This window comes from Indicator indicator, chromosome 1 (assembly GCF_027791375.1).
Source record: "Indicator indicator isolate 239-I01 chromosome 1, UM_Iind_1.1, whole genome shotgun sequence".
Lineage (NCBI taxonomy): Eukaryota > Metazoa > Chordata > Aves > Piciformes > Indicatoridae > Indicator > Indicator indicator.
In genome coordinates this window covers 75,222,490-75,240,246 of record NC_072010.1, presented here as the reverse complement: position 1 = coordinate 75,240,246, position 17,757 = coordinate 75,222,490, and the positions used below count along the sequence as shown (strand labels likewise).

The window sequence follows — 17,757 nt, the reverse complement described above, 5'->3', positions numbered from 1 at the left end:
ATTTTCCAAAACAGCAAGTTGGTTCTGTGGTGGTTTGAAAGTTAACATTCTGCACTCCTCTGACAGAGAAGGCAAAACAGATTTGGGAAGAATGTGAAGAGAGCTTGTCGCTCTTGAGAGGGCAAGGTTAGTTTAACATCTCACTGTGAGCAAAAGAACTCGTTAAGGCTGAGTCAGCCTTAAAAGCTTTGGATTTCAGGTCTTGGCTGATTATTCAAATGGTTTAGCATTCCTCTCCATTGATTTACCTACCACCATCATAGATTCATAGATTCATAGATTCACAGATTCATAGATTCATAGATTCATAGATTCATAGATTCATAGATTCATAGAATGGTTTGGAGGGGAGGCCTTCCACTAGGCCAGGCTGCTCAAGGCCTTATCCAACCTGGCATTGAACACCTCCGGGGTGGGGGTATCCACAACCTCCCTGTTCAAGTGTCTCACCACCATTACTGTAAAGAACTTTTTAATATCTAGTCTAAATCTATCCCCTTCAAGCTTCAATCCATTCGCTCTCGTCTTATCACAACAAGCCCTTGTAAAAAGTCCCTTCCTGGCTTTTTGTAGGCCCCTTTCAGGTACTGGAACACTGCTGTGAGTTCTCCCTGGAGCCTTCTTTTCTCTAGGCTGAACAATCCCAGCTCTCACAGCCTGTCCCCATAGGGGAGGTGCTCTAGCCCTCTGATCATCTTTGTGGCCTTCCTCTGGACCTGCTCCAGCAGTTTGATGTCCTTCTCGTGCTGGTGGCACCAGAACTGGATGCAGTACTCGAGGCAGGGTCTCACAAGAGCAGAGTAGAGGGGGAGAATCACCTCCCTTATCCTGCTGGTCCCTCCTCTTTTGATGCAGCTCAGTCAAGCTCTCTAAAAATATATATTTAAATAAAATAAATCACTGTAAAAGGAAAATATTTTAGCCCCACAACTTCTAATGCCTCTAAAATGTCTTATATTGTTGTATATTTGTTGCATCATTTGTTGTGTTCTTGTTATGTGTCAAGTGCTGTGGTTACCCTACAGCTCTTGTCATGGGAGCTGTAGAGTGGCTGTACACAGCACTATCTCAGCCTCCCAAGAATGACAGCGGGCAAGGAATACTGTGGCTCACAGGATTATCTCAGAGCAGCTCAAGAGCTTTTAACAGTGATGGTAGTTATCATATGGCACTGCAGAAATGTCCAATTTAAAATATTGCAAGTTTCACATGAAATAGTTTGGTTCCCAGTTCAAAGGGATGAGATATTCAGTATATGAAGTACTAACAGAAATCAATCAATTTGTCAAAGCAGGAGTATCTTTTAATTTTTTTTTTTTTTTTTTTTTTTTTTTGTGAGGGCTTTGACAGGATAGCTTTGTGACTGTTGATTTTTCAGGGTTTGGACATGAAGCTTCTCATTGTTTCCTGGAAAGTCAAACCTGCCTGACTTCACTTGCTTCTGGTGTGTTTGCAAATGGAAGAGATCTCATGCATTCTGGCCCCAAGTCGTGCCATACCCCTTCTTAGGACATGCTTGGTTTTCCGTTACAGATCTCTGTTGTCAGTGTTCGAGAGTGACACAGTATTGGGAAATTTGTAGAGTAAACCCAAAAACCAACTCTATGGCTAAACCACAGAGAAAGTGATTGCTGCCACTGTCTCTTATGGTATGTTGAAATAACCATTTCCAGTGCTGGCTGTCACAATATCACAGTATATTAGAAGTTGGAAGGGACCTCAAGAGATCATCAGGTCCAATCCCCCTGCTAAAGCAGCATCACTTAGGGTAGTCTGTACAGGAATGCATCCAGATAGGTTTTGAGTCTTCAGAGAAGGGGACTCCACAACCTCTCTGGGCAGCCTGTTCCACTTTGAGCCACTGTTTGTTATTTGATTCTTGCAGGGTTTTTTTATGGCTCAGGGTGGCTTGTTTACGTTCCTCCCCTCTACGTAAGGCTGCTTTCACACACTTATTTAAATCTCTCGTCTTCTGTGACACCAGCTGAGGGCTGCTGTTGATGTACTGTCACACACAAACAAAAGCTTTTCCTGCCAGGTCTGGAATATAAGTAATTGCAGGGGTGCAGAAGACTGTCACATTTTAATCTCTCCTGTACCTGCTGGCATTTCAGTTGTATTTATTCTTTAACCTAGAAAGGTCTTTTAGCCCACAGGAAGACTTTTCATGACTGTTTTTAACAAATAGTTGTCTTTTTTTATGAGCTTGTTCCTTAATTCATGTACTGGGAGTTAGTCCCTTTTACCTCTCAGTTTGAAGCTGTGATATTCATGTTCTCAGAAGTTGTTAGATTGTTTCAACAAACAACTGATATTCAAAATTATTTTGCTGTGCCAGACTTCATAATCTACTGTATGCCTTACATGGACAGAGAGTGCTGACACAGCATTTTCTGCACAGTATTCAGAGACATCTTGAAGGAAAAAAGAGTTTTCAGTCTTGCATGCCCATTCAAGCCATGTTTCCCCTGGTAAGACAGGTGAGTCCTTCAGTGCGGTGAACATTCTCACTTGCAGAACATTTGGAGCCTACTCAACTCCAAGGCAGTGCAGTGGATTCAGCCCACCATAAAATGAAATCTTACATTATCCTCACATATATAACAGCACATTTTCTGTAGTCTTCTGGAAATCTGCTAATCGCATTTGGTGCACTGTGCTGGATTTGAAGTGGCAGCACTTTATTATGCATAGCCAGACTCCACATTTCCCTCTCAGCCCCAGAATGAAAAGCCAAAATATGCAGCTGATTTGCAAAAGTCCACAGTGGTCTTAAGATGTTGCTTTATCAAAGGAAAAATAAAAATAGGGATTATCCAAGTCATTACTGGGCCATTTCATGGTCCTGTGGACATTCTGATGGAAGGGAAGAACCATAGGAAGACCCCTTAAACTTAAAAGCTCTGTTAAAGGACAGTTAGGCACAGGGCACGAGTGCCTGAGTTCTCTTCTTGTTATAACCCAAGTGATAATCTTAGAAGATGTGTGACAATAATCTGAGATCCAGATTATTCACGAGATAATATGAAAAGCTCTGTGGCGATGCTGTTTGCCCATCAATCAAAAGGGTCGTGAGGACACAGAATGCAATTTATGGAGCCTTCATCTGTTTCTTGGCTGTGGCAATGCAAAAAAAATCTTGCTTGCTTCTATTTATTTACTCATTCATTTGTTTGATGGAGATTTTTAATTGAAGAACTAGATACCATTGTGCTCAAATACCACTTCAGATATTAGCAAGTACTTAAAATGACATCATATGAACTAACTCGAGAAAAATGATGCTTCAGAAGAGGCAATTTATATAATTCTTTATATAGAGATTTATTTCCTGAGAAAATGGAATTGCAGTAATTACAACTTGAACTTGCCATCAATATTTAAAACCATCAAAAACATTTGAAATCAACACCAATTGTACACAAACATAAAAAGCAGACTTCTTTTTTCAAAGATACTGATTCTGATGAGCCCAGCTTTGTATCCTTGTTTCATACATTTGAGAACTGTGCTGAGCACATAGCAATGGAACTGCACACATTGAGGCAGTACATATAGTGGGAGGCTCTTAATGTCTCACCTCCTGCCATTAGAAGGAGGGACCAGCCAAGTCAAAAATGATGCACTGATTCCATCTGGATGATACTAATGCCCAGGATGGCAAGCCCTTGTTTATTTTGCCTTTCCAAAATATTTTTATTATAAAGACATTCCAAGTTTCTTCCCTAAATGTAACCCTCCAAAGGCAGTTAAGGTTTGTTCTCTATGCATTTCCTCCCAGCTATAACAAGGGGCTAGTCACTGAATGCTTTGTATTTATACAGTGAAAGTTGGAAAGCATGGCTTTAAAAAACCCAAAACACAACCTAACCCTACCTTCCAGCTTGTGGCTCCTACTGAATTGTGGATTAATCACAAGGCACGAGTTGGTGATATGCAGAGAATTCAGCTACTGAGATCATCACCACCTCTTAGAGAAAGCAACTCCCAGTTCTGAGCTTCTACCCTTGTGCTTCCTATTTTTAAGAGAAAAATGCTCTTTTTACCACTGTTGAACGATGTCAGAGGCATCCTGTATGTGAGCAGTTCATGGCAATGAGTGGCTCACTGCAGGGAGAGGGGGAAGCTCTGAGACCATGACCAGCCTTTTTCTGTGGGTCAGAGCAAAAGGGCAAGCTGGGCTGCTCTGAAAGTGCCACCTCCCTCTGGCTACTTAAGTAGTGTGACTGTGTAACCAATTAAGACATAAAGGATTTGCCTTTCAGCTGGTGTAGAATCATTAATTTAATTTATTGGTCTTGTAGCCTTGCTTTCTAACATATCCAGCACAGGGTCATGAGGGGACTTTAGGAATCCTTACTTCTTGAGACGTTATTCACTTTAATTGCAGCTGCCAGTGTATTCCATTTGAAATACGTGGGGGTGTACGTGACTGTTATATGTACACATTTATTTTTAAAGGCTACGTATCAAGTATACGGAATAAATGTACATGAAAGAAACACCCAAAATACCCAGGCATGTATATCTAATGGGTGACTATATAGTAGTTTACAGTACTAGTTAGTAAGAGGACAGCTACTATACAAAGCATAACTGTGACAACATCTGAGTAGGCAGGTAAGTTAACACTTCAGATTTAAGTTTTGTTTTTACCAATGCATATGCTTTTTTATTTCAACTGGCAACTTACTAATTTTCAGTGGTAATAGATATGTTCTGATTTCTCCAATTCTGCCTTTTCTTCATTTTCTTTTAATATATATTGAAGGAAAACCACAATTGACAAGACTCAGCCAAATACATTCATGGGATAAATATATGTAGTACTGTCAGGAAGTCCATTTAAATCTAATAAACAATATTTAATAGTCAGGTTTTGCTTTAACACAGGAAAAAGAAAGAACTGCTTATGATAACCAGAAAAAGCACACCTATATTCTGCAGTATATTTCTATAGCTACTTCAAAATAAACTGCTAAATCAATCAACAGTATTGAAAAATCTTGTGCTACGTTCCTGTGAGAAAAATTTGAGACTGCAAAAGCTCTGTGTTTAATAATAGTGTTTTATGTTCTTGACTAAGCAATGGTGATGATGCATTGCGAGATTAATACATAAATCATTAGGAAACTTTAGTCATTTTAATGCATCAAGTCTGTGTTTTGTTTAATCCACTGTTTCATCCTAAGGCATATTTTGAAATTTTGCATGGCTTTTCATTAAAAGCCCCAGCATGTCACCCATGTTTTGCATCACTTGTCTTTTCTTGGAGAACATAGCGATTGGGTTGTTCTGCAGTTTGATCCTGGTGCACTCTGCCCTCTGGGCAAATTAACACACTGGAAATTTGGGATCGTGACGATGGGTGAGGGGAGGATGACATCCACAAGATAAACGCAGTGTGAAAGAGGTCCACATCAGTTCGCTGCTGGAACCAGCCATGTTAAATGTGGCTCTGTGTCAGCATAGTCATAGGTCCTCTGAGTCTTTCGCTGATGCAAGATGTGATGGGGAAGGGAAAGCGTGTCGTCGCTGCACCCTTCTCTTAGTCAGTCTGTATCTGCTTCCTCCACTTATGTACGTAATGCAAAAGCAACCATTAATGAAAGAGGAAAAGCTGAGAGTAGCATGAGAGCCTATTCACTGAAGATATGGAGGAAATGGTCTGTGCTGAGCAGCAATTTTGTTTCCCCTGTTGCTCTCTGGGTACCTGAGCTGACTTAACGCTCTTCACTAGATATGGTATCACTGGACAACCCAGACCAGCTAAAGGCGGCTAGATAAGAAACCAGAGTAAGACCAAGTGCCGAGGGAAGTGCTAAACATGGATCCAGTTTTCAAACGTGAATAGAAGCTGGGACCATATTTAAACATCTCATTAGCCATTGCAGGCTCTTGTTTGAAATTTGACTTCCCATTACTTTTTACAAATACATTTCCTCATCATGCTTAGAAGAGTGCTGCTGGAGACAGCACCATGGAGATGAGTGATAAAATCAGCTTCTGGTGGAAAAGAAAAAGAAAAAAAAAATCAGCAGCCACAAGGCTTCATGCACCCCAGCACTGAACACGTACTTATTTTGCTTTGGCAAAAATACAAAACAGTTCCTTTCTCGTCTCACTAATTTTTGACAACTGACAATTCAAACTTGTCAGTCTATGTTGGAGAAATTCTTAAACAAAAAATAAGAATTTCTGCTAAAAAATAAATGAACATAAAATACATAGTCTATCTTATCTTGATCCTGTATTCATCAGTGTAGAATCAATAAAATATTAATTTAAAAGCTGTTCCATTGGCCAGATTTCAAATAAGCTAATTAAATTTTCTCTGCCTTAACTCCTCCTGTAGTTTCCATTTAGTTAGTTGCACATTGCCCTGTTTTAACAGCAGTGACTTGGCAAAATGCTGTGGAGCAGCATTCCCTGGAAGAGGCTGTAGGAAGAGTAGTTCACAGAGAGCTCCACCCAAATGACTGGATGAGCATGAACTTCTCCAAGCTACCAATGCCAGGCACGCCACTCTTCACTGGACTTCTCTCCACCAAGTCTGTGCTCTTCTTTTCCTAGCTGCTGACTGGGCAATTGATCACCAGTATCGCCTAGCTCTCTAGCTAGCTGACCAGTGTGACCTAACTCTCTAGCCAGCTACCACAGCAAGCTGGGAGCTACCAGTGTTTTGCCCAGCTGGCAGTTAGGAGGTACAGTTCCTTCTACTCGAGTCTGCCTGCTGTGCTGTGAAGCATTGATCAATAATCTGTGTCCTCGGATGTCCAAGTGTCACAGGCTGGTGTGCCAGCACAGTTTCCTGGTTAGCTGTGTTCTGCTTTGGGCTGGTTGGTCTCTTGTATGCACTTCATTTCAGAAAGTTTTAGAGCCTTCAGAAAACGAAAGCAATGTAGAAATGCATATATGTCACACAACTATACTTTCTTTCAGTGTAGAAATTGTACATAGGGAGGCTAAATTCAGAGGCATAGGTTTTAAAGTCAGAGAATTCCATGTGCAAGAAGAACACATTTTATGGTTTTAAACTTTAAAGAGGGTAGACTGAGATTTTACAGTGAGGGTGATGAGGCACTGAACAAGGTGTCTGAAGAAGTAATGGATGCTCAATCACTGAAGGTGTTCAAGGCCAGGTTGGATGGATGTTCAAACAACCTGATCTGCTGAAAGGTGTCCCTGCTCATAGCAGGGAGGGGGACTGCATGGTCTTTAAAAGTCTCTTCCAGTCCAAATCATTCTCTAATTCTACATGTATGTTGCATTGGAGATGCGAATATGATACAGGTACAGGAGCCCCATGTTCTCCTATTTTTTCTGATGCATCAAGTCAAGACTGGTTATAATGAAATCAAGTAACCAGTATTGTGGGGTTTTTATTTTGTTTTGTTTTGTTTGGCTTGTTTTGGTTTGTTTTGGTTTGTTTTGTTTTTCCTAATGTGGTATTTAAACAACATGATTCTAATAAAATGGGATCTCACAAACAAAACAGTTGTTCAAAAATCATTGTCAGTTCTATGTCACAGGTTATTCCTCTGTCTTGTACAGTCCATTGATGTAAGATCCCTGGAAAGCAAAAAGCACACACAGAAAACATGGAAAGAGGGCAGGTAATCATGCAAGGGTTCTGCCAAAAGTGTCTGCTCTGTGTATCCAATTTTATATCCTTTGTACCTATAGTATGCTATTGAAGTCTGATTCCTCACTGCCTTGCAAATCATTTGCATCTCTACACTGTGATATAAAAGGCTTCCTCACTGGTTGGATATCTTTTTATATCTTTTCAGCACTCATGTTTCTCTGACATAGGTATCTATGCAAAGTACCAGGCTTTTGGGGATCTGGCCCTTGTAGTTCATGCTTCATTGCCACAAGGTAAATTGAATCACTCACACAAAATGTGGGAATGGGAAGTCATGGGGAGCTTTTGCTGTCCCCCTGCCTGGCATGTGAAGGTTACTGAAGGCCAGACTAGATCCAGGATGAACAAGTCAGAGTAGTCCCCAGCCCTGCTTCCCTGCAAGCCAGACAAGATCACTCTAATTGAACTCAGGGAGCTTGTCCCATGCCCCAGCTTGCATTCTGCACCAGTGGGGGAATGCTGGCACCGATGGCAATGTGCCAGGGTTGGCTGCCAGCTGACTGCTGGAGGCATCTTCGTATGAGTGCTTCTTCCCATGGGTGGCTTGAGCTCTACCTTGCATGGCTGCACAGGGAAAGCTTGTAGCAGCTGGGGATCTGGTCCTTCAAGTTAAAAGGGGTGAAATATGCATGAAGCATAAGGTGACATTTTGAGTGTCTCAGATCAGATCACGGATGTTACTGAATTTAAAATGTAACTGCAATTTCCTGACTAATGCCAAGTCACTTTTATATTCATGCAGTGATTGTTCTTTATTCTTAAAATAGCCCATTTTGCCCTGAGGTGCAGGTGATAGCTTTATGATAATGGAGCCACTTTATCCAGCACGTTACAGTTCAGGTCATTCCTTGGTGTGAGGGCTGTTTATTATCAGTGTCCCTTTTTATTCTCTGTCAATTTATATAATGCTTCTGTAGTGTGTGTGTTTGTTACTTGCTTGAACAAGGATAGAGCAGGGGGAAAAAATGAACAAGAAATCAAAAATAAAGAGGTGCAATGGAGATTCAGTGATCTTGTCTTTTACTTCCTGTACCTGAACTGTACTATTTGCCATTGAGTCTCCAGGTTATTAAGTCCATTCAGATAACATGAGCAGTTCAATTGCTTCAGTAGCTTTATACCTCTGCAGACTGTCAGCTTGATTGTTAGCATTTGGAGCTTTCTGTGGTGAAGTTTACAGGATATTATAAATAAGATATTCAATAAGAATGAGATAACAAAAAGAACTCTGACACATACTTGCTATTCATTCAAAACAAAAACCTTTCATATATTAGCCACCACAAAAAAAAAAAAAAAAAAAAAAAAGCCAAAGATAGCAGAGCAGGAACATCCCCAGCCTGGGCATTTACTGCACAAAGGGTGAAGGTGTAGAAAATGAAGCTATAGCTGCATTTGTCACAAAGGCAGGACAACAACTAGGGGGAAGGAGAGAGCTGGGAAAGAGATATGTTTCTGAGTGGGTGCCCTAGCCCTTGGCTCCACATCTGCAGCAGCTGCAAGCTGTGCCACATCCCCAGGCTCTGGCAGAGGCAATGGAAATGGGGACCACAACTGTTTTGCAGCCCTCAGGATCCCATTGCTTTAGGCTGCCACCTGCTTTGCCTGTGAGCTGCCTGTAATGCCAGGAATTACCTTTGGTTCTACTAAGCACAAAAAAAGGTTAGATGAGAGGCTGAAACAATTACAAGAGTGTCATGGAATAGGAATTTGTGGAAGTAATGCTGAGGCCCCAGTTGGGAGGAGCATTTTAAGTGACATACCTGCTAATTTGCCTGGAACTAATCTGCTTATGGAAAAAAATATTGCTGCCTGCCTGCCATGAAACCGAGCTAAGCAGCAGTTCCTAGAAAGTTTGACTTGAAAGAAAGGCAAATTCAGCATCCAGATGAGGAATGTGCACAAGAGTCTCAACAGGTAGTATTTTGCTGTTAAGTCCAAGTATTTCTGTGACTTTGTCACACCCTCTGTTTGGCACAGGCTCAGCAATCTGTCTTAGCTCTAACGGCTGTATATGGCATAACTGTGGTTACGCTTGCCGCCATCTTCTTGTCCTGTCTTTTTATTCATCTCTTTAGCTGTGCATAATCTGGTGTGTCACTGGTGCAGGTGCAATGACTGCCTTACTCATCTGGGCTTTCATCAGAAACTAGCAGGTCCTGCTGCAGAACAAATAATAATAACCAGGAGTAATATGATCAGGCATGAATTTACTGGGTGGGGACAGGGTATGTGTGTGTGGGAAGAAGGCAATGAGGAAGGGGAGAGTAGTTTGAGGGCCTCTAGCTGTTAAGGGCCCGACGATCTATCTGGAGATAAGTGCCTCATCATTTCTGTTTTAAATAGTTTGACATAGAGGTTCTGGCAGGCATTGTGTAATGTTAGTTAGTTTGTTAGTTTGTTTTTTAATTCTCCTGCCATAAATCAGACTTGGTGTCAGGTGTAATAATCGCCAGAATTCCAGCAAGTGACACACCTGCCAGTGATAAGCTGTTTCTTCTGGCAAGTCAGTGTATAGCTGTTTGTTTGCTGGATATTGCAAAGTATATTTGATGTTTGTGCAATACTGGTTTACTTCTGATTATTTTTAAGTGCATCCCCTTTTCTCTTTCTCTCTCATATACAGATGTTCGTATTCACCCCATGGAGCCTATGCCCAAAGCAAACTTGCCCTTGTGTTATTTACCTATCAGTTACAGCATCTTCTGACTGCAGATGGAAGCCATGTGACTGCTAATGTAGTAGACCCTGGAGTAGTGAATACTGATCTCTACAAACATGTCTTTTGGGTGGTAAAAGTGATCAAATGGATGACAGCCTGGCTACTTTTCAAGGTATGCAGTATTTCTAAATCATTTTGTTGCTGTGCCCCTTCATTGTGAGAGGTGTAGTCAGTACAGAGCTTAAAGTATTTTCAAATTTATCATAATATAGGGCATTTCTCAGTCCCGTTGAGATGTACAGAGTTGATAAAGACAGGCCTTCCCCAGATTAAGTATTTATTTTAAATGGAGGGACTGCTCTCACAGTAAGGGAAGGGAATGCCTTTCATTGCCTGTGAACTGATTATCTCTACCCTGATCTATCTTGTGTGCCTTTGTGCATAGGGACAGAGCACCATCCTAACAGGGAACCAGAATATATAAAGTGTTCCTTAGAAATGTCTTGTATGTCCTCTTAATGAGAAGCAGACATGATCTGGCATGTTCTACCTGTACACAACATGTTATAGAGAAGAGGGAAAAAAGAACAAGGAAGCTGTACCAAAATGGTGGCTGGAAGTGGATGTGTGGGTCCAGACACTCATGCTCTGCAAGGTGGGACAGTGGTCATTTCACTTTTTCATGTTAACACATAGCTGTGATGGTACATGATTTTCTATCATCAATTCCTGGTCTGCATTAGGAAGCTTAAAGCTGTTTGACAAAAGTGATCCAGAAGTGGGGCAGACCCAGTTATGGTTAATTTCAGCAACATTTTGTAGTCATGTGAGTAGATCAGTCTGAAATCAGTTTAGTTGTGTAGGTGCAACCTCCTCATGCAGACAAGCTTTAGGAGGACTTCTGCTGAGAAAATGTACTGCTTGTAACTCTTTCAGAAAGTAGTTTTGCACTAAGTGAATGGAACCTGATTCCATTAGAGTAAATTAAATGTCCTAATTAAAATGAAGTATTTTAGATCAAGAGGCATGTCCTACAAAGCAAATTAATTTTAAACTTTGATATGGAAATATCACTAGCTTTAATTTTAAAAATGAAAGTGGAGTCTGGAAGAGTGTGAAATAAGATGCAAACAATAAACCCATATTTTAAAAAAAATTAATAGTATCTTCTGAATACACCTTGAATATTTCAATAAAATTGTAATAGGAATGCTTATAATATGTGATATTTTCCTAAAGAAGCAGAATGCAGCTTTACCAATCCATATATATATATATAAAACTTGTTTTGCCTCTTGTGACTATCATTTTAAATATCAGTCTCAGGTGGTAGCATTTTTTTCATTGGATTTACTTCACCTTGCTAGCGTAACAGTTTCATGAAGATGTTTAGCTTCTGTTTAGCATTTCCTCTAGAATCACAAAATTCTGACAAAATGTCCATGTCTGAGAGTGAGAGTTAAGTCTGGTGTTGTTTATGACACTCAGTCCCACCCAGTTTTACTGGCACACCAAATGAAACTTTTTTGTATTATACCAACTGTGTTTGGACTGAATGGGATGTCACTAAACATACATTAACCGAGTTTAGATTTGTCATGAGAGGGAGCCACATACTTACAGCTCCAATAGTAATGAGGCCAATAGTTCCTGCTCCCTGCTGTTCTTTGGGTGAGATACTCCTCTAAAGAAGGACAGGTGACAGACATGCATACTGACTTGCATGTAAGTGTGATGAGTGTACTGCCTGAAAAAACAAACACATCAATTGTTTTTTGAATCAGAATAACTTTAGGTTTGAATAACTGAATGCTTCAGTTATCAAGGTTGAGATTTCTCATTTTTTATAACACTTTATATGTTTTTCCTAAAAGCCAAAGGGGAGGGAAACTTTTACTATCACTCTTCCCACCCTTCCTTAAACTTCTGAGTTACAGTTCTGTCTTCTCTTTGCTTATTGCTTGTTGCTTAAGATATGTGTCTGTATTCGGGATTGACTTTGTCTTCTTTTCTCACATTGAAGAGCACTTAATCACATAGATATGTCCTGTTCAGCTCTGGCAGATCTGCATCACAAGGAGCTGTTTAGCCCTACAGCAAGGTCATGTTGAAAGCCTGCCTGGTGATTTCAGTAGCACTATAGTGTCGTAGTATGCAGTGTTGAAGCCTGGGTGGATCTTGTGTTTGTCTCATGCTCTAGGGCAGATTTCCCCTGAGAATAGTAAGAAAGTATGTACAAGAAAATTAGGTTGTCTGATAATGTTAACTTACAGTTGATATTATGGAATTATTTTCCCCTGGAATTTCATGCCTGAGTGCACATATATGAATTTTCCTTCCTGAGTTATGGCAGTAATGCAGTGAAAATGAGGTGATAGCTCTCTAATCATATTGGCTCAACGAACTTTTAGCACCCTTAAGTATTCCAGAGTGATTTCTAAATGCATACAGGAAATTGCTTCACCCACTGCAGCCTGATACTCATGAAAGCCAACACAACTCAGATAGCTTCAGTGGGGAAATGCGTCATGGATTTATCACATCACATTCCCTCAGGAGAGATTCAACATGTTGTTTGATTTAATTCATAAATATTGTGGCAGAGCCTCCACTGTCTTTAAATGTACTTCTGCAAGCACTGGTCTGGGTTGCATTCAAGTCAAACACCTCCTAGGGATTGCAGCCTGGCCCCCAGTCTTGCTGGGCTGCTTGTATTTGAGGCAGCTCAGTGTGGTAGACAAGGCTGTCAGCTCAGCATCCACCACAGAGATGCTTAAGGATATTTAGATACTTTAAATAAACCTATGGCCTTGTAAACAGACCATGATATGTACATCTAGTTTACTCGAAGTATTAACAGCTTGAGTTTCTCATCTATGTGAAACATTGTCCTCTGGTCTTCATATATTGCTCAGAAAACTCTCTGCCAAATCCATCTGTGTTCCTCCCTGCAACAAGCTGCAGTGAGAGGCACCCCTGTAGGAATAAGACAGGCCAAGCTAAAGGATCCAGTGACAGTGATAAAATTTGTGAAAGGAATGCCTGCCCTTTAGAAGTTATGGTTTCATTCTTTTTAAGGGCAATTCTTTCTCTGGAAAGTTATTGTGTGCTGGGGTATTTGTTCTTTAAATTTCCCTTTTGCCAATGTTTTCTCTACATTTTTAACAAAGAAAGAATGCACCTGCCACACACAAGAGAGAAATAATGTTTATTCCTCAAAAATTAAATTGATTTCTACCCCTATGACTTCTCAGTAAATAAAAGCTGATGAGCTGTCTCGCTCCAATGCAGAAATGCAGTGAAATATGTTATCCCTTAGGAATTTTTGACATAAAATGATCTTTTCTTTGAAGAGATAAAGCCCAAACTAGTAAACAATAACTAATTAATAAGATGATAGTAGACTAAATAGACATTAGATGGGTGTCAAATTGCAACTTAGCCAGCTGGGTAATAGTTGTAGCAATGGGTACCATCCAATCTGGAAGCCAGGAACATACCATTTTCCTCTCAAATATTTCTGATACTGAATATTCATTCTTAAGCCATATGGCCTCTGCCTGTGATACAATTAAAATGTCTTAGAACAAAAAAACAAATGTGTTGACTCTGATTAATATCTAATGGCAGGAACTGTTCTGCTATGTCATAAGACTTCATTATGCCACTGAAGTAGAGACATTGCATAGCAGTGTTGTGAACTTCCACAAAACCTTCTTTATGGTAAGCTTGGTGAACATGTCATTATCAGATATAGAGTATTTGCTCCTTTCAGCCACCTCAGACTGGTATTTAGGGAGGCATCGTGCCAGGAAGACTGTGCATGAGATCTTGTCTCAGCTGTCATTTCCAAGGACATAGTGCCTAAGTGATTATTGACTGGCAAACTGAAAATGAGTAGGATTAGTGACCCCGTCAGCCTGTAAAAGTAAAAGGAAAGGCTTCAGGAATACAGTCTAGAAGACAGCCAATATAAACTAGTTTACTTCTCTCATCTGTCAAAATAGGCTTAACTTGAGTGTAATTTTCCTAAAACATTTTTAAAGATACGCTTTCAGTCTGAAAGTGCTGCTGGGAAGCAGAATCTAAGTAACCTGGATTCATCCTTTATGCCAGAGGACATAGTCATGTAGGTCTTATTGCAGCATTTCTTATTCAAACTGTCCCTTTGGCACTGTGAATGTAGAAAATTCATTTCATCCTCCCCCCTCCCCCCCCCCGTGCAAGGTGTCAGAAGACAAACACATCACCACACAATAGCACCAGCTGTAGAGAACGAGATAATTGAATTCTACAGCTGAAAGCAGCAATTCATCAGCATGAACATCTTTTGTCCATGGGAGTGTGTGGTCCTCACATAAAGCTAGTCTGGAATTTTCTCACAAAATGAACACTCCTTGCAGAAACATTTCATTAGCAGTTAATTTTTGCAAAAGGCTTTTCAGATGAAAAGCAAAATTCCAATCAAAATCAGAGAAAAGAAAATGATGTGATTTATTTCAGTAACTCTGGTCTTGTAAAATGTCATATTTCTGTACACATTGGTACAAAGATTTAAGCTTCAGAGCCATAGGGCTTTTTTTCCCATCTAATAAATATTTGATTATTTGTACAACCATAGAATGATTCTAGGAGGAAAGATGTAGGGACCTGCCTGAGAAGGCTTATGAGCAATCCACATTTGAGCTTCCAAATTCTGGAGATCTAAGTATTTTTCTTGTATGTGAATCCCTGGCCTTGGATAGGTGTCCAGGTCCTACCTGTTACAGGGTGCGTGGATGCATCTTGGCTGTTTTATTTATTCTGAGTACTGATTAAAAAGACTTTGGAGCACAGAGTCTTTTATGTTTGCCCTAATTAGGATCAAATGCCTCTAAAGTATGTTGATTTTCCATGCACATCCAAATAGCATTGGACCTTAGTCTCCACTGAACCTGTTGTTTCTCTGTGTCCTCTAAAATATTGTTATTTTTATGCATGTTTTCTCAGGTCTATGTAGTTGAAATGCTTATTTTAAGAGTCACATTGAGAGTTGCTGGGGAATGTTTTGATAGTAGGAAAGTGAAGGATTTGTGCCGCGTGCCTTGATAAATGGCACGCAAAGGGGTAAGGATCCTGCGTGGGACAGCACAGAATGGGTGGGATTGTGTTGTAGTACACCAGAGGAAGCCTGTTGAAATTTTTGTTTGTAACTCTTATTTGGAGTAGCTTCTGGCATGATCTATTCCCAAACCACACCCAGGCTCCTTCATGGAAGATGCTAGTTGGAACAGGGCAAAACACCACCATGGAGGGAGCAAAAAATCAAGCAGTATGTACAGTCAGCAATCCATCTTGTGCCCTGTTCCACAGTTTTAGCTGATTGATTAAAAAGAAAAGCACATTTCTTTTTTTTTTCCTTTTCTTTTTTTCCTGACTGTGTGAAATGAGAAGGCTATCTTCTATCTTTCATAAGAGTTTGCAGGACATGAAAACTGTCATCATGTCTAATACTGCTGGTAAGATTGACCCTTTTTAGCCTGGAAGTAAGCTAAACCTGCACTGTGCACTATGCAAAAGCCTATGCTTGCCCTATATGGACTTATTTTGGAGCAAAACTTTTTGACTGGCAAGTAATTGAAATGTGATATATTGCTGGCAGGTCAAAAGCTTAATAAAAACAGGTATTTGTACAGTGTAATAAAGGATTTATCCCTAACTCCTGTCTGGTAGATTGTTGATTTAACTTGACATCTCAGGCAGATTCATCCTATCTGAAAAGAATTAAATTTGTATACAAAAGAGTGTGGAGGGGGTGGGGGTGTAATAGTCTTTGTGCTTCTGTAATGTGGAGAGACATGTAAACAGTTAAGAAATTGTGAAAACGTATGAGCCTAATCAGTGTTAGCAAATCACCACCTATCATCCTGTAATCTGGAACTACTTTCGTATTCAGAAACCACAGAGTTAGGAAAGATTATTTCCCATCAATCATCTTAGTCCTTCCTAACGTTTCTCGGCAATCCTTTCCTAGTTCGTTGGTTAATACATCGTATGGTCACCTGCTCCCAGTCAGGCTTGTTGAAAACGATGGAAACGCAGAAGAGGAAGACGATTTGCTGTGGACCGAACACATGCCAGGGACTTGGTACTGATTCTTGTCAGTTGAAATGAATATATCTAATATATGTCTACATAGACAGTTTTCCCACCAGGTGTGGGGTGTGTGTGTTATAGATCAATTCATATTTCTCTGGGGATGACCTACTTAAATGAGTAATGCTTTCTGTAACAAAACAATGCTATTGGAATTTTTATTGCAGAGCCCCATCGCTCAGTACAGAAAAAATAATTTTAGGATATTTTGGACATTTACAGGCACTCCTTTCCCCCTCTCTGAAAGTCCTTAATTTTCCAGTAATCCAAGGAAACTGAAAAACCTGTCAATCTGGAGTAAGGCAACTTTTCCATGAACAACATAAACACAATTTTTAATGGTTCTCCTGAGCTTTCAGTGATTAAAAGAAAATGCCAAGTGCTGCCAAGGAGCTAAAAACATCCCCTTTTCCAACTGTGATCTAAAGTATCTATGCAAGGAAGCCACCTCTGACAGATCTCCTAGTTCATAAATGTCTGCAGTGTGAATGCCCACATCAGACCTTCTTATCCAGTGATATCTTTATGGTTACTGTTGGCACTGGATCCGTTTTATCCTAAGATAAATATCAACAGTTGATGAGATGAATCAAGCCCTTCAAGTGCCAGTTTATCCCTGTGAATGGTGAATTCCTCTGGTGACTATCTCAGCTGTAGATATCTTTACTGTATAAAGGTGTAAAGTTAGTTAAGAGGAATCCCATGGCAAGGTACAGGACATTAAATCAGCGTAATTTAAAAAAAGCAGTGATGCTAGTAAAGAACTCTAAGGTATTCGGAGTATCAGACTATTTCCCACGTAAGTGGAAAATATGTTTGTGGGCAGTCACAGGTGAGGAAATCCCAGTTACTTATGAAATGTATTTCTCATCGATGTTTGCAATGCATCGTGCGTCTCCACTATGTATCACATCAATATTGCCATGCATTTACAGGTGTACTCCCTGTATTATTTATAATAGTGTAATGTATGTAACAAGAGAGAGCTGCAGAAAGCAAGCACCACCCACTACTTGAGGGAGAACTCAAAACAACAAATACATTCTTTAAAGCAACAGGATCATCCAGCACCCAATTTGTGAGCTTTGAAAAGTTTCAGTTCAGGAATCACTAGAGTAACTCCAGATTTAGTAATGTCTACAACAGTCAGGTTTACCATCCCCAAACATTCATGTTTATATTTTAGAAAGGGTACTCGGATACTGCAAGACATAGTTAACATGGTTTGTTCCATTGTCATTATGTTCTCAGGTAAATACCTGGGATTCAGTGGATTTTAGTAGGTGAACATGGAAAGGGAATTTGATGCAGT

General features: G+C 40.1%; 1 protein-coding gene across 1 annotated transcript in view; it reads left to right on the top strand.

Moving 5' to 3' along the window:
- DHRSX (dehydrogenase/reductase X-linked) overlaps positions 1-17,757 on the top strand; it is a 174,152-nt gene that overhangs the window by 132,760 nt on the left and 23,635 nt on the right. The window contains exon 7 of the mRNA XM_054383057.1: positions 10,275-10,482. Within this exon, the coding sequence (XP_054239032.1) occupies positions 10,275-10,482 (208 nt within the window). The remainder of the gene's footprint in view (positions 1-10,274; positions 10,483-17,757) is intronic.